The sequence below is a fragment of the Paroedura picta genome, chromosome 13 (genome assembly GCF_049243985.1).
Source record: "Paroedura picta isolate Pp20150507F chromosome 13, Ppicta_v3.0, whole genome shotgun sequence".
NCBI classification, from domain to species: domain Eukaryota; kingdom Metazoa; phylum Chordata; class Lepidosauria; order Squamata; family Gekkonidae; genus Paroedura; species Paroedura picta.
In genome coordinates this window covers 16,604,792-16,622,753 of record NC_135381.1, presented here as the reverse complement: position 1 = coordinate 16,622,753, position 17,962 = coordinate 16,604,792, and the positions used below count along the sequence as shown (strand labels likewise).

The following is a 17,962-nucleotide window of genomic DNA, read 5'->3' as shown; positions in this document are numbered from 1 at the left end:
CTTCTCTGCTGTAACCTCCTTTTTTTTTTTTTTGCTACACCATGATTCTGAAGTCGCAGAGCCAATGGTCAGTGGATCCCGCCTTTACACCCCCCCTCAATCCAAGACACAGAAATTAGCTGCTTCAGACCCCCCACAACTGTCCTGAGTCAGAACTGATAAAGGGACCCTCGCCTATCTATTTACATTGGAGCAATGCAAATTCTCCAAGGTTCATATTTATCTGTGTGCTTAGGCAAGTTACTGAACTTTGGACTTCGGCACTGCAGCAGCAGTTCACAAAGTACGCAGAGAGAGAGGGAGGGAGAAAAGCAGGGGGAGGAAGGATTAGGTAAAAGATGAGAAAGGAATAGAGAAAAGACAGCTAGAGGAGACTAGCAAGTGCCAAAGTAGCACTGGTCATCTTGCATGCATTGAAGGTGACTTTAAGATGCCCAAAGGTGCTTGTGGTTTGGTGAGAAGCTTAATGGCCTCTCCAAGAAACATGAGTCATATTTCCTTTAGGAATGTGGGTTGATGAAATAGACAGGGCTGATCCAAAATCTCTCAAGATGGGACATTCGGATGTCATCCTCCTTTCCCCACTAGTTGGGCAGGGGATGTAGCTCAGAGGTAAAGCATCAGCTTGGCATGCCAAAAGTCCCAGATTCAATCCCTGGCATCTCAGGCTAAAAGTACCAGTTAGTAGGCAAAATTGAAGACTTCTGCCTAAGATCCTACAGAGCAGCTTCACATTTGAGTAGTAGACAGTTATTAGACTGAACGTAGTTGACTACAGAGGATGTCATTAGCTAGCACCTCCAATATCTATTGATTTATTTACTTCAATTGTACCCCATCTTTCTGCCCAACACAGACCCAGAGAAGCTTATATTATTTGTTTTGTCCTCACAACAACCCTGTAAAGTGGGTTAGTCTGAGAGCATGACTGGTCCAAGGTCACCTAGCTAACTTCTTCAAGTATTTAAAAAGCTGCCATATAGAGGACGGAGCAGAGTTGTTCTCTCTTGCCACAGAGGGACAGACCAGAACCAATGGGATTAAATTAATTCAAAAGAAATTCCGTCTCAACGTCCGAAAGATGTTCCTGACAGAGCAGTTTCTCAGTGGAAAAGGCTTCCTCAGGTGGTGGTGGGTTCCCCATCTTTGAAATTTTTTAAACAGAGCCTGGATAGCCATCTGATAGAGAGGCTGATTCTGTGAAGGCTTAAGGGGGTGGCAGGTTACAGTGGATGAGCGATAGGGTTGTGAGTGTCCTGCATGGGCAGGCGGTTGGACTAGATGACCGATGATGTCCCTTCCAACTCAATGACCCTTCCAAGTCCCTTCTATGATTACATGGCAATGGGGATTCGAACAAGGGTCTCCCAGATCCTAGCCTCTCTCTAATCACTACACAGTACTGGCTCAATATTAGCAGCACACAATACACCTGTTCCAAGAGCAATTCTGAAGATTTTTACATTTTCTTAAATAAAATGAAGCATGTAGTATTAAAGGCATATTTAAAATGATTTTAAAAGGTAGATAGCAAGCTGGAAACATTGGAGAAGGAATAAAATTGATGTCTTTTTGAGAATGTATATTCATGTACATGCCGAACAAACTTGCAAGTTGCAAAACAATCGGGAGACAGAGCATTTTTTTTCAGCCATATTTCTTAACTAGTATGTTTTTCCTATTGACAAGAATCAAGAAGAGCATACAAAGTCATTTCCACAGGGAAGGGACAACATGCAGGCAGAATGTGGATGAAGAATAGGAAAGAGGGAAGATGAGAACCAAAAAGAAAAGTGAGGAATTAAGAGATGAGCAGGGGGAAGATGGAGCTGCAGAACAGGGTTAGGTTAGGCACCCTTGAAATAGTCATGTGTCTGTACATATGTCTTTGTTTGTCTTGTCCTTTCCCCCCCTAGGAGACATCTGTCTTTGCTGTAGCTGTATCAGTCAGATGTCTCTGCATATGGTCTCCCAATGGTAATGTTGTTCCTATAAAAATTACCAGCATTTTCAAAGCATCTGCTTCTATCTAGAACAGTCTCAGACCATATAGACCTCTCAGACCATATAAACCAAATGCCTGCACCTCTATGGCTGAGGTTTCAGCTCCCCCTATATAATCTAATTGAGAAATACTTAAGTCCCAAGAGAGGGAAATTGTTTACAGCATTTATTGACCTTAAGTCAGCCTTTGATTTGATCCCGAGAGAAAAACTGTGGCAGAAATTGGCGGATTTAAACATCGAGGACCACCTATTACTTTTATTAAAACAACTACATTGTAATAATTTCTGTCAAGTAAAGTACTCAAAAGAGGGGAATCTAACTGATAAAATACCCATTAATATGGGAGTGAAGCAGGGATACGTTCTTGCTCCTCATTTATTTAATCTTTCTTTTAGCGATCTCCCTGCTCTTTTTGGGAGAACCAATGGTCACCCCCTCCCTTGGTAGGTAATAGATCTACACCTCTGTTACTGTATGCAGATGATACAATAATCCTTTCAAGAACCCGAATAGGCCTAACAAGATATCTTAGAACTTTTATAGATTACTGTACCGAAAACCATCTCACGATTAATTATGAGAAAACTAAGATCTTAGTCTTGGCCAAAGCTAGACATAAATGCCAGTGGAAGGTGAGAAGCAATCGAATTGAGCAAGTATATCACTTCAAATATCTTGGTATGAATTTCAGCTATAACAATAAGTGGACCTACCATATAGAGAAGTTTGTCAAATCCTCTAAGGGGCAACTGGCTTTACTGGCAAAATTTTTCCATCAGAAGGGTAATAGGAATTTCTCAGCCGCAATTAAAATCTATGCAGCTAAAATAATCCCCCAACTGCTTTTTGGAAGCCCGCTTTGGATCGGTGCATTCAGCAACAAAGTTGAAAAATGTCAATCTACCTTTTTTAGGCAATTGTTGGATGTACCAAATTGTGTCACAAACCATACACTCTTAGCCGAGCTTGGTCAACAGACCCTAGAAACCAGAGCCTGGCTTTGTACATTCAAATACTGGTTAAAAATCCACTTCCATTCTTTTCCACTATCTCTTCTTTCTAACACTTTAGGAGATCCCTATTTTATTAAAGGGTTTTAACGAAGTAATTTTTCATAAACTTTGTTGCTTAGGATTAGATCTATCTACTCTAGTTAATTATGATGAGAGCACAGTCCTGAAGCTGATCACTAAAAGACTAGGACCAAGATATTCAGATAATAGGCACATCAACCCACAGGATCTATTCACCAGGTCATTGGGACATCCCCTGGTCTTATAAATCAATTCCCCTATATCTGCAAGTGTTAGATGACTATTCCCTTAAAAGGGCCTTTCTCCTTGCGCGCCTAAACATCTTCCCTTTAAACCTATCAAGAGGACGCTTCCTTCAAATCCCTCAAAATGAGAGAAGCTGTCTGCACAGGTGCAATGTACCAGATTTCCTTAGCCACCTATTATTCAACTGCCCCAAATTTCAGATGTTCCATCATTATCTGGGGGGTTTATGGGAAAACTGAAGTATCTGTGCAGCAATGAGAAACATCTAGTGAAGACCGTATTACTGTTGTCCATGTGTCTATGTCCGGAATTTGTTTCTGTTTTAAATTTTGTTAAAATTTAAGATCAGTAAGTGGTACTGCTTTTGTGTGACATCTTGTGTGAAAACCTCTGCTAGAAGCAAGGCCTTGAACTTTTGAACTCCCTACCTGCAGAAAATTATTGGGTACCATCCCTGCCGACGTTCCATTACTTTTAACCAAGCTTAGTATTTCACATGGATATTCTGTATCCCTGTTACAGATAGTAATGTAAGGTTTGTTTCAGTGTTGGATATGAGTAGGTAGGATATGGTTTGATCATTTTGTATTTTTGGAATATGGTTTGATCATTTGAATGCTGGAATTTTATGTCAACCTATCAGAGCAGAGTCTGTCATGCAAATGGCATAGTTGGAAGGAGGCCAAGTTTATACCTGGCATGAGGAATCTGCTGTTCTAGAAATGTCTTGTCTGTCTTCACTCTTGTTCTTTCTTTTAACCACCTCCAGGGTAACTTTTATTTGAATTGCAGCAAGAACATGTGGAAGTTCTAATGGGACCTGCACGAGAAGGCTCTAAAACAGGTGAGTAATAATGTATGAATGATTGTTGCGTCAAGTATGCAATGCCAAAGAATACTGCCAGATCCAACCTTGCCTCTTCTCTTTGTTAAACAGGGCATGTAATAAAGGTAAAGGTATCCCCTGTGCAAGCACCGGGTCATGTCTGACCCTTGGGGTCACGCCCTCTAGCGTTTTCATGGCAGACTCAATACGGGGTGGTTTGCCAGTAATTACTTACTCCATTGTAAAAGGCAGCTTAGGTTCCACTTGTTTTCCCTCTAACCCCACCTTAGGTTTCCACTCCCACCTGTTGACTGGAATTGGCTCATTTAGATTCCAGTTGGTTATACAATCAGTTTTCAGAAGAAACAGCTTGCAATGTCTAGTGCTTAGTTTTCAACCAAGGATGAGCACCAGGGAGCATTCAAACTGCCTTAATTCCTGGTGCAAGATGATTGCTTGTGAAGTGGGCTTTTGGGGGCTGCCAAACTCCAGTTCTCCAGAATCTGCAACTGATCTCTAGATCATTTCCACTGGAAGAAATTGTTAGTGTTAAGAAATGTTGAAGGATGAGCTGTATGGCACCACATCCCCATTGAATTCCTTCCCCTCCCCAAACTCTGCCTTCCCCACGCACTGCCCTTAAATATCCAGGAATTTCCCAAGTTTCCAAAGCTGACAGCCCTCGCTCATTTCGATTCTGCATAGCACTGTAGTGTGTTAGTGCATGCGCATGCATGCGGACACACACACACAAAAATGTTTCCCTGGCCTTTCTGAAATCTGCCTTGGTCCAAAGTGCTGGGAAAGGTTACATCAAGGCCTAGGTGGATGCCATATAGCTGGGCAGCTATGGATTTTCCCACTCCCACCCATATGGCACATATTTATATTGCCCTTGTGGCTGTAATTTCCTCACTTCTGGGAGGAGCTTCTTGTTTTCTCAATCAGCAACTGAATATTATTATAGTAAGCTAACCATTTAGCTTCTCTGAATTCCCATCTTGACTTTAAAAAAATCTCTAGACCCTTTCATTGTGGAGATATAAGGGGGAAGGCATATCACTGCAACCAAAGGGGCTTAAAATGCTTTAAAATTAAATGTGAGAATTCAGAGATCTTGACAGTTAAAACAATGTTCAATTGCCAATAAAACAAACAAACAGGAGATTAGGAAAAGAACAGAGAAACCTATCTTATGGAAGCTTCATTGCTGCTATGCTGTATTGGCAGTTAAAGCAGCAATGGGGAAACTAAGCAAGCATATCCCCGTGGACTCCAAAGAAGGAGAGGGAGCTCAGCAAGGATGTGATGCCCTAGAATCCACTCCCAGAATCTTCAGTTTCTTCTAGGGAAAACGTTCTGTAGCCTGGGGGTCAAATTTTAATTCCAGGAGAATGCCAGGCCCCACCTGAAGGCTAGCTACCCTAAGTGCGTAGGACTCTGATGATGGCTGGTAATGACACACTGATGAGGTCAGAAGAACCTGAATGAAGCCTTTGTACAAAGGATGGACACTTACAAGACAAAAACCTTTCTGCATGTGTGACTGATCCTTTACAACAGAGAATGCTTCAGCTGCCCTTTAGTTATGTAATCAATAGATGGAAAGTGTGACATCTTTTTGGAAAGCATATGGCTTGGCTTGCTTGTGTGAGTCAGCTGGCAGAGGCCTCTTGAGTGTCCTCTTATGTTTGCAAGTCTTGCTCCCATTGACCCTTGGTGCTTATGTTGGTGCACTGATGTGCTCTTGCCCCGAGTCCTAAAGGCAGCTTGCCTGATGATGCAGTTCGGTGCTTATTGCTTCACCTCCATCGAGGATGAAGTGAGATTCAAGTGACATTGCCTGGCCTGATGAAAGAGGAAAAGATTTCCAGCAGATGGAGGAAAGCTCTGTGCAGACAATGTGTCATTGGATTGCTCTTAGCCAGCCTGTTCTCTCCCACGCTGGCTGCCTTTGCTTTGCCCCAGGGCTGCTTATCGAGCCAGAAAGAAAGCAGAATCTGATTCTATTTGCAGCCAGGATTGAAATGTCACTGATGGTCCCAAGCACAGAAGCAGCAGTGTGTTTTTAAGAACCACACTAGTGCTAGTCTTAATGTACTTTACACAGTTATAATTTGATTTATATGCTTTAACTGAGCCTCTTGTGGCGCAGAGTGGTAAGGCAGCAGACATGCAGCCTGAAGCTCTGCCCATGAGGCTGGGAGTTCAGTCCCAGCAGCCGGCTCAAGGTTGACTCAGCCTTCCATCCTTCCGAGGTCGGTAAAACGAGTACCCAGCTTGCTGGGGGGTAAAGGATAATGACTGGGGAAGGCACTGGCAAACCACCCCATATTGAGTCTGCCATGAAAACGCAAGAGGGCGTCACCCCAAGCGTCAGACATGACCCGGTGCCTGCACAGGGGATACCTTTATCTTTACCTTTTATGCTTTAACTAGGAGCAAGGGAAGCCCACCGATATTCCCATTGGCTGCAGAGGAAAGGACACGCAGTAATGGGTTTAAACTTCAAGTACAACGATATAGGCTAGATATCAGGAAAAAAATGTTCACAGTCAGAGTAGTTCAGCAGCGGAATAGGCTGCCTAAGGAGGTGGTGAGCTCCCCCTCACCGGCAGTCTTCAAGCAAAGGTTGGATACACACTTTTCTTGGATGCTTTAGGATGCTTTGGGCTGATCCTGCGTTGAACAGGCGGTTGGACTAAATGGCCTGTATGACCCCTTCCAACTCTATGATTCTATATTTTAGACGGGTTAGTGATTACTGTGTTTTAATTGAATATCAATCAGGCTTAAGGTTTTGGTAATCACCCTCAAGGCCATAGCTGCCTGGGCCATGAGTATCTGAGGGACCGCCTCTCCACCTATGCCCCCCCCCCCAAGAGCACTACTCTTTGCAGGCACCGACAGACAGGCTCGTTTGGCCTCAACCAGGGCCAGGCCTTTTTCTGTCCTGGCCCCCACCTGGTGGAATGAGCTCCCAGAACCAATCAGTGCCCTCCCAGACCTAAAGCAATTCTGCAGGACCTGCAAAATGGAGCTCTTGCACCAGGCTTTCACACGGGGCCAATGAAGAAATTCCACCAATCAGAGCCCAGAGACCCCTCTTGTCACAAACATACATCTTGCAGACAGGCGTGTTATAAGTAATGCTGTATATTAAGGCTGTATATTTAGGGATAAGGCAGTGGCTTCAGTGAAATGTCTGTATTTTATCATATCCTCAGATATATTAACTAATTTTATCTGGCCAAAGTGCTTTACTGAATAAACTGGGGGGGGGGGGGGGAGGAAATGAGTTGGTCTTAAATGTGTCATTGGATTCCAACTTTGTTTATAGTCTGTTTGCGTTGCTGATTGGTGATAGTTGGAACAGAAATTGCCGACATAGGTTTTAGTCTAAAGGGGTTACAACCTTTGTTGATGATGGGGGGAAAAACTTTTTATTAGGTAAAATAGCAAGTAATTAATCAGCTGTACATGTTTTTGATTTCGTTATTCATCAAGTCTATTTAATCTCTTTTCCAGGAGGAGCTGTTAGTCCTTTTGAATCTGACCCAACACTGAGCTGGACCTTTGGGAGAAAAGTAGGTTGTGGTGAGATTGCTGACTGACTGCTATGAATTTGGACTTAAGGTGGTTGAGTGTGCTGGTTGTCCATGGAAGCTGGGCATTTGAACTGTTTTGAACTTTGGAGCAAGTTAAAATCTCTTTTAGGTTACCTGGTTGTTGTTAGGTGCGAAGTCATGTCCGACCCATCGTGACCCCATGGACAATGATCCTCCAGGCCTTCCTGTCCTCTACCATTCCCGTCCAGGTTACCTGGTAGGAAAGTTTCCTTGTTTCTGATTTAGACTATTAACAGCTCACAACAGATAGCACAGGTGGAATTAATAAAACGAGTGGTCTGGAAACTTATTTGTATAATTGGGGCCAACAGTGATGATCCCTTGCTCGCAAGGAGTAGTGATTTTTGGAGCCAGGTTAGGGTCAGCAATTGGGCTTCCTTAGAAATGGCATTGGCACCGAATGTGGCTGACTCCATTTGGCCATGGATATATCATTATGTACTTTGGCCACCTGGAGAAGAGCCTAATGCTGGGAGCGATTGAGGGCAAAAGAAGAAGGGGACGACAGAGAATGAGGTGGGTGGATGGAGTCACTGAAGCAGTCGGTGCAAACTTAAATGGACTCCAGGGAATGGTAGCGGACAGGAAGGCCTGGAGGATCATTGTCCATGGGGTCGCGATGGGTCAGACACGACTTCACACCTAACACCAACACCACCACCACCAACAACAACATCATACAATTATGTAGAGATCTGGTGTTGCCATGTTTGTTCTCTGGCTAGTATACAGCAAACAATCATATGGAAAATGGTATCTGGCAGACACCTGTTACTATGTGTTAATTGTACATTTTCCTGTTTTCTGTAAACCGCCCTGAGCCCTTGGGGAGGGCGGTATATAAATATAATAAACAAACAAACAAACAAATAAATATTGCCCTACCACCCCAATAAGGTGATGATGCATTCCCCACTGAAGCCCTTCAGGCTTTTGCAAAAGCTTAGAGAAGGAGATACAGACAGGGCCCATTCCAGGTTTGAGGGGTGCAGGATAGAGTGTTCCCAGGGCCTCCCTCCCCTCTTCTACCTACCACTAGGTCACCACACAGCCTCATCTCCCCACTAAGCAACCTGTGTGTCCTTTTCCTGCCCTTTTGTGAGCTCTCCAAGTGCTCATGCTTATCACTGCATGCAGCCTTTTTCCTAGTGACCCTGGCCTGTGCATGTAGATGGGAGCATGGTAAAGTGCTAGCAAATGAATGGTGTTTTTGTTTTCTGTCAGCAGTGGGCCCTGCCAGAAGCACTGGGCCATGACAACTGCCCCACTTCAAGGTTTGCTTTCTGACTAGGATGTGGATATCTACCATTACTCCTGTGCCACACTGTTCTGCTGCTTGCATTTATTAAGAAGATAAACCTTCTAATCTCTTAGCCTTGTGCGATGCCTGAGGGACTTTAATTAGACTACTTCAGAGTAAGTGGTTTGAAAATTGCAGCCTGTGACCACTGTATTGTTATGATGCGTATGCATTATAGAACTTGTCAGCTCTCTAGGGAAAGTTGTGAATAAGGTTAATGCTATAATTACTATTATTATCATAACGATAATGAGGGGAATTACTTTTTCTATTTTAAAGACTGTAAAAGACTTGTCAGTTCCTCAATTGACTTTTCCAGTTGAAAAAACACATGTACTATAGTTGTTTTCTTTGGAATGGGATGAATTTATTTTTTTCTTCCACACTAAAGGGGTCGATGAAAAAAAATAGTAGAGAACTGGCCTGAAATCCAAGGTTCAGATTGTACACATCTCAGCTTCTGCAAAAACAGGTATTTATACCAACTATCAAGAAACAGTGCTGAAGGTTTTAATTTTGTATAGCTAATGCATACATTTATTTGGTAGCGCTGAGAGTAAAGGGAGCAATGACTTTTTGAAATGCTGTTTTGCTATGTTACTGTCATAGGAAATTAAAATTATTAAATTAAAAACATGACAGATTGCCATTTCTTCTACCAATTATTGTGCTTATCAAATTATATATTCATCTAAATTTTCTCCAGCATCTCAGAGTGCTTATCTATATTGAGGTTTTAGTGCTACATACTAAAGTGTAATTGATTAATCTTCTACATGTAACTGATTAATTAATCAAAAATTCCTAATTGTTTACAGCCCTGCTGGGTTTAACCAGCAGTTAAAGCTGAGCACATCAGATTTCCATTCTCTGCAAAATATATAATTTAAAACCGTCTAGCTGTTCATTACAAGCTAATCTAATAGTTAGTCAAAAGCTAACAATTTTAAGATTCCAAGCTGACCACAGGCAGTTTTTAAAGTTAAGGAAAGTGTTTCAACTGTTGTTCCCAGAACTTTTTCAGTAATGCTCAAGCGAAATTACTAGATTTCAAGGTGAAAGAATGTTTCAGAGGAGTGAAAATATGTAATCAATACGTCAGTGGAAGAGTTACCCCGGAGTTTGTGGCTCAACAGGTTACGAACCCAATGACATAATAAATATCCTAACGGATTTGACCAACTTATTATCTCATCCTGCCTTACGTAATCTATAGTAGCCAACCAGATGTTTCTAAGAAAAGCAATAGTGCTCCCCTACAGTTACCTTCAAGCACCTGGTGTTCTCCCCTGAAAGTGAACTCCCTCATAGCTAATGGATTAATATTAATATTTAGGTGTGATGTTTCTTAACCCCATTCTTCTTAAAAAATAACATTTGCTGTTAACAAGAAGAAAAATAATAAAATACACTATTGCATAAAACATCCTTCTGGTATAATTATTCTGTTTACATGTAATTGCACTAGTGGGACAAAATTGAAATATGAAACCATTCTTTATATGGGCTTAGGTGCAAAGGTAGCTAGCACTTTTGAGTGATAGTTTTAGATACAATGTATGCCAGCAGCTGGACAGGTACTTATCCTGGATGCTTTAGCCTGATCCTGCATTGAGCAGGGGTCTGGACTAGATAGCCTATATGGCCCCTTCCAACTCTATGATTCTTTATTAAAGACGAGAAACCCCTTATCTCTTTGTTTCCATCAAGAAGACAAATATTTCCATTATGCAAAGTATACTGGAGGGTTGAGGGTCCCCCCCCTCTATAGTGCCATATGTGTAATCTTGGAATATGAGAAGTGGTCATATGTAGACAGATACCCTGTGTAGGATTAGGAACATTTTCGTGAAACCAACTGACTTAGATGCACCAGTCTGCTCAGAATCTGTTTTTGTGGAAACCAGGAAAACAAGAAGGCTCTCAGCAGAGATATAACCAACCAGAATGGGGTGATAGGTACTCCTGCCTTGCATGCAACATGGATAAATACAGATCAAGAGGTAGAAGAGAAGGCAGTTACCATCTTGCTCAAAGGCTTAATGAGGGCAGCATGCCAGGCAGCTGTGGCATTGTTGCTGCTTCTCACTGACTTTTATGCAAGCAGCCTAACAAGGCATAGTACTTGGCATCACGTCATACTGATGATTGTGAAGACAAAGATGGAGGTGACTAGAGAGTAACACCTACCAGGTGCCTGTGGAGCAGCAGCAGCAGGAGCAAGAATTTGGCATCTGACTTGTAAAGATCCTCTAAAATTCTTGTTACTCTAATTTTTAGTGTGTGCATGTGAGAGGGAAAAATGTTGAATTTGGAAGCTGCCCAGGGCTCACATCCGATGATGCAAACTCCCAGGCCTGGAATGGGGCTCTCACCATGAAAAGAGGCCTCCACAAAAGTGCTAGGGAACCCTAGTTCCTTCTCATACTACAAGCAGCAAAGTCACACTGAATCTTATCCCAAGATATTTTTGATGATAATATAATGAGATGCACAGACTGCAGGAATGGTACATCCATTTTGTATGCCAGCAGCATCTTCTAATATAGCAAATTCAGCACTTACAAGGTTATCTGTTTTTTTTTTGAGGGGGGTATGCAGTTTATTAGTCTTCTGTATCTAATCCTTCCTTTCCCCTTTGGTTGAAGAATGTGGAATAAGATGCGGAACTCCAATTTACACTTTCATTTGCAGGCTTTAAATATTAGATCTTATAAACCTCTCTAAAGCTGCAGCCTTTTGACTGAGTTGATGCTGTTTAGCAAAATTACACTTAGTTGGCCCAAGTGTGACTTGGTGGTTGGGTGGTATTTTTAAGGTGCTAATGTAAACAAGAAAACTTTCCTATAGAATCACTGAGGGTCGGACATGACTGAATGGATGACATCATCATCAATGTAAACAAGAAGGGTATATCCAAGGATTCTTTGCAGGAGCACAACTCAGGAGCATGCATAATGAAATAATGTGGTGCAGCTACCTGCAATGGCAAAGGTCTTGGTCTGAGCTTGGAATCCTTTGAAAAATTAATGTGCTACTGTGAGAATCAGTTCACAAGGCTGCAGTTTATATAGCTGGTCATATTTGCAGAATAGGACCACAGAACTGGGCTCTTTCCAAATGCCAGCTTGAAGTTGAACTGCCCGGCATGGGCTAAACAATGACAAGTTATTGCTATATCTACCCTTGACAGTTCCAACTATTTTTGACTTATGGCTCTCCATGACTAGTTTAATCTGGACTGAATAATACTCTTAGTTGCTGGCTGCCTACACAGTGGTTGAACAAACTGATCCTGAAAGAAAGTCTACATGAGGGTCTGAGAAAGTGTAATGCACTAGGATCAGTATTGTTTGTTTTAGTTATGAATCGTAAAGTTTGGAAACAATACCTAATTTATCTTCTGTATAGCAATTTTGACTTTCAAGTACGGTGTGGTAAGGCATCATCACTAGGGATACTATTGGCTGACAAACAACAGACTTATTAATACAGTAGTAACAAGCATGAGAACAATACAGTGCTTCTTTGGTACTTAGTTTCCTCCAGGAGCCTCCCATCTTAAGTATTTTCCTGGTTCAGAAAGAAATCTTCCCTTGACTCAAATTAATTGGACTAATTTGGCTTAATTTGACATGCTCTTGATCATTGGCAGCTGATGACCTGTGCTTGGAGACAAATGCCGGAATTATGATCCTGCTAAACTTCTTAGACTTTTGGGTGGCTTTTAACATAATCAACCAAGGTATCTTCTGTACTACTGGGGGTGTCAATTTCTGATTCTTACTTGGCAGCAGTTTCCAGGCATACTAGGGGATGCTGGGAGATTTCTGCCATGTTCCCTACATATAGGTGAAAAGGTGGCTATATTCCACTAGGGCAGGGGAAGTCAATCTGTGGTCCTCCAGATGTTCATGGACTACAATTCCCATGAGCCCCTGCCAGCAAACGACCTTAGTGTAATGTACTGAGTTCTAGCGATGTTTCTAGACACAATTCAAAGTGCTGGTTTCAACCTACAAAGTTCTATACAGTCCAATGGCAGGCTGGCAAAACACAAAAAAAACTGTGAAAACATCCCTGTCGAGCATCCATGTCTGGTACTTGAGGCACTGTTGGTCTCAGAGATGTTGTCAGGAAAGGCTTTTTTTTCCAGTGGGCTCCTGCTTGGAATGATCTACTGAGAAAAATCTACCTGCTTTTATCACCTAGGATTCAAAGCTCTTATTTTAATGTTCACATTATATATTGGTTTTATTTTAATTGTTGTGATCCTGAGTCTCTCCTTACTGCAAAAAAAAGTAAGTTTATAATAAACAGTTTAAATATATTATCTACTTCAATTTTATTTGGCTGTTCTTATTATTTCGATTTATTTCCTGCCACTCCCAAACTGGCTCGTGGCGGGGTACAATTATCCACAATGAAAGCCCCAATAAAACCCCATTAAAACCAATCAGGACAGTAAAAGACATACAACAAAACAACAATCCCAGGATTTTTTGCAGCTCCCATTTGTTACCCTAATTTAATTTACATTTATTTCAGTGTCTGAGTTATAAATGTAGTTTGTAATGTTTCCGCAATACTGAATAAAGGAATATTCTTTCTTTCATATATTTATACACACACACTCTGTGCTAGACTGGGGATATGGAACGACTGCAGGCTGGAGGAGGAGGCAGGGGCAGGGAACTCACCAGCAGGGGCAGCTCTCAAACAGCAGCCTCTGAGACTCAGAGGGAAGTGGAAGGAAGGGGTGGTCAGAGGTGGGGGATGGAAGCAAGCTGGTTGGAGGAGGAGGCACTCAGGGGTGGGACTGCCGCCCTGAGTGGGTGTTAAGCGTTGAGTGGCACGTAAGCCATGATAAAATCAGAGTCCACTAGCACCTTTAAGACCAACAAAGATTTAATCAGGGCGTAAGCTTTTGAGTGCAAGCACTCTTTGTCAGACTATGATCTCCTTACATGACATGGAATATATAGCAAAAATCAGTTTTGTTACATCAGTAGACCATGTCACAACCAAATACAGCCAATCAATCCCCTAGAATTCAGTGTACTTTACAAAAACACAAGGAGAGACCAAACTGCCTTTTATCAGTGATCAAAGGCTCTCACCTCCCCATATGCTGCTTTCTCCATCTGTCTCCATACAACTGTGAAACATGCCTCCCAGGGAATTGCTGGTAACTATCTATCCCAAGGCCAGGGAATCAGACCAAATGTCATTACTATCATGTAAGGAGATCATAGTCTGAGGAAGAGTGCTTGCACTCGAAAGCTCACGCCTTGAATAAATCTTCGTTGGTCTTAAAGGTGCTACTGGACTCTGATTTTATTGTGCTACTTCAGACCAACACGACTACCTGTATGTATGTATGTATATATGTATGTATGTATTTATGTATGCATGCATGTATGTAGGCAGGCTCTGGTGGATTACACTGTAACTCTCATAAAGCAATATACAGTATAATAAACATCTTGATTTAAATATAAACATATTTAACAGTGGAACTTGTATCGGACAATGTAATTAAGCAATCAGTACCCAACAATCAACAATTCAATTTGTTTGCACGGTGGTTCCGTTTTTCTGTGGGTGCCGTTGATGGGGGCTTCTGGTCCATGGTTTACTTGTCTTGTCTGGAAGAGCGCCTTTTCGCAGGCCTCCAACCAGACTTCTACTAATTCGCCCATCTCATCTCAAATGGCCCCTTTTCTGATTATGAATCAGCGACGCCCTCCCTTTCCAGGTGCGTCTTTCCAAGAGAGAGAGAGAGAAACCTCAGCCGCTCAGAACAAAGGCGGGAAGAAAAGGCCATAAAGCGAACGGGGAGCCACAGCCGGACAGCGACGTCCTGCAAAAGCGCTCCCCCCACCCCGCACCCCGGGCGCAGGCGCGCTGCCACTCGCAGAAGCCGCCTCCATTTTCGCGTTCACCTTCAGCGCAACTTCAGCGCCCGTGCGGGCGGGCCCTCGAAACGGCAGAGGCACTAGCCGCGCACAAAACCCTCTCTCCTTTCCCTCCCTCCTTCCTTTTCTTCCCACGGCTGCCCAATGCGGCTGCGTCTAGCACGTGAGCCTGTTGTGGACACGTGACGCGGCGTCCGCAGGCTTGCGCGTGCGCGAGCTGGGGAGAGACGCTCGGCGGCAGGCCCCGCCTCCGCGCGTCCTCTCCCCCCGCCCTCCTCCTCCTCCGTCCGCCCGCCCGCCCGCCCGGGATCCCACGAAGGGCCAGCCGGAGAGCGAGCGGCCTCGGCTTCCGAGTTCGCCGCCCGCCTGCCCGCTCCTCTCCTCTCCCTGCAGCCTGTCGCCGCTGCCCCTCGGTCATGAGGCCCGCCCGGCGCTGGCGTGCGGCCCTGCGGTGCGGCTGCCACTGCTGAGCCTCCGCCTTCTCCTTCGTCGTCCGGGCGGGGATCCCCCCCTTCCTCACGGCCGCCGCCATGTTGGGCCGGGAGCCACAACGGGGCCGTTGCTGAGCCCCGACGGACGAGGCGGCCGAGCCGAGGGAGCGAGATCGACGCCCGGGACGAGGACGCCGCGGAGGGGGAGCGGCTGCCGCCGGCGCCATGGCGGAGCAGACCTACTCCTGGTGAGCCGCTCGGCCATCGTGGGCCTCCCGCAGGCAGGCGGGCGGGTGGGATGGGCCGGAGCCGGGGCCGGGGTCGGGACGGTCTCTCGGGCGGAGTTCTCGGCCGCTGCGGGCACGCGTGGCCAACTGACCGGCGAGCACGCCACCGCGGGATTCGGGAGGGTGCTGGCCGGCCGCCCTGGCCGGAGCGGGGGTCGCCCCCGTGGGGCAGGGGGCGAACCCGAGGGGCTTACCGCTGGCGGCGGCTCAAGGATCTCTTATTGATGCAACAAGGTGACCTGGAGGAAAACGGGTAACTCCAGTTGCCAACTCCTGAGAACTGCCCTGACCTGCTGCCGGGCCTTCTCCAGCGGCATGATCGGCAGGAGAGGGAAGGTCTCTCTCCAAGCTGCGAAAGGGCTGCCTACACCTGCTGGTTTCTGCAGAGTCGGCTGCATTTCTTTCCGCGCAGCAGGCTTGTTCGTCTTTTCTCAAAGGGCCAACGCTAAGCTCCTGAGATGTATTTTGCTACTTCAGCTGAGTAGCGCTTTTGTCTCCGTGACGTCTCTCGTGTTACTCTGATGTCAAGTTGTACATTTCAGGTTTTTTTCTATAGGGAAGGAGCAAGTGGTTAGAATTGATGGCTTGGGTTGGAGAGAAGAGGATTCACAACACTGAGCCTTGAAACTCACTGGACAGGCTTGGAACCCTCCCTGTCTCTCAGTCTCCTAGGGGTGTTTGCAGTGGAGCTGTCATTATTAATGTTTTTAATATTTGTTACCTGCCTTTTCTCTTAGGGCAGGATACATCATCATAGTAAAACACACACAATAATAATAAATTATATATAAGTGAAATATACAATAATTAAAAAAAACATTGTAAAATAGTTCCATCCTTAATTGCCTATTCTAACTTTGAGTGGCAGGGAAGGAGAGAGGAGGCAGAGAAGTCGTACCAGCCCCAGAGGATGTGCATTTGGGGTCAGCTCCCTTCGTGTTTTAGGCCTCAACCATAGGCCTGGTAAATGTGTAGCCATTAGCTCAGGAAATGTAAAAATTCTGTTTTTCCAGATGGAAAAAAACTCTAGGGACATGGAAAAATTCTCCCCATGAGACTACTTCACCTCTAGTTTAAAGAAAGATGGGGACTTTAAGGCCCCTTACAAGTTACTACAGGTCTTCCCACATTGTTGTGATATCTTGGCTGTCCATAATTTGCTGGGTTAAAAGGTGGAAAGTCTACTTAGAATTATACTTGTGATGAAGATGTGGTGTGAGAGGACAGGGTGAGCATCAAGATGCTCTAGCTCTTTACATACACACCCATTGAAGACATCTCTCAATGGTGTCTGCCAGTGCCTCATGAGAAACCAAAATATTTGGAGAAGGAGAACCCAGATGTTTTTGAAAAATGGTCCCAATCCCATCCGGGGATCTGAAATGTGTATAGGGGGATGGGGAATGCGTTTAGAAAAATGAGAAAGAATTGAGCACAAATTATTGCATGTTAATTCAGATGTGGGTTCTGCCAGATTCAATGATGCTTTGCATGTAGTGCCCAGCAGGCAGTCCGGAATCAGTCAATATAGGTACATACAAACACATGCACCTCTGTCCTTTTGGATAAATAACTCTATATTTGTAAAGTATTTTTGAGTGGTCATAGGGTACATTAATTTTGCAACAATCCATGAAAGTATTTATTAAATTTCCGTCCAACGATAAGCCATAACCAAGTTGGTTTCCAATTCTAGTGGAGACCAAGTCTGGATCTGCTTAGCTTTAGCAGGACTGCTATATTTTGTCTTGCAAATCTACCTTGGAATCTAAATGTTTTTTTATCCTAAATAAAATGGTAAGAATACAGTCAGTGTTCCTTATTTCAGGGGCCTCTGAGTCTTGTTGAACAGGCAACATGGCTTTATACACACACACACACACACTCTATAATCATGTTTTATTCTTTGGATTGGATGTTTTTGCCAAGAAAAGTGATCAGTAATAGCATTTTAAGGGCCAGGACTAGCCAGTGTGTTCTGATTTTGAAAGGATGTCATCAGTTCCAGGTCCCATGCAGATGCCATTTAAGCTGGCAGAGATCCTAGCACGTATAGCATTCCATAGAATAAAAGACAGAATGTGAGAACATCAATTACTATAGAGCAGTCTTTCTCAACCTTTTTATCATTGAGAAACCCCTGAAACATTCTTCAGGCTTCGAGTAATCCCAGAAGTGGCACAATGGTGCAGAATATGGTTGGGAAGCAGAGCTGTGGACATGCCCAACGGGGCCCCTCCATTCCAGTCCCATCATTGGCCATGGGTTTTTTTTTGGGGGGGGG

General features: G+C 44.0%; 1 protein-coding gene across 10 annotated transcripts in view; it reads left to right on the top strand.

Annotated features, from left to right (window-relative positions):
* The window catches only part of SPPL3 (signal peptide peptidase like 3), a 65,543-nt gene that overhangs the window by 5,694 nt on the left and 41,887 nt on the right, over window positions 1-17,962 (top strand). For 2 of the 10 annotated variants that reach the window (XM_077307754.1, XM_077307753.1), the window contains exons 2-4: window positions 4,080-4,131; window positions 7,642-7,700; window positions 8,970-9,514. Coding sequence is in view for 1 of the 10 variants with exons in the window: in XM_077307744.1 (XP_077163859.1) it covers window positions 15,617-15,639 (23 nt within the window). In the remaining 9 variants the exon portion in view is untranslated. Of the gene's footprint in view, window positions 1-211; window positions 4,132-7,641; window positions 9,515-15,191; window positions 15,640-17,962 lie in introns of those variants that run through there. The other 8 variants (XM_077307747.1, XM_077307745.1, XM_077307752.1 and 5 more) reach the window with 7 other exon arrangements.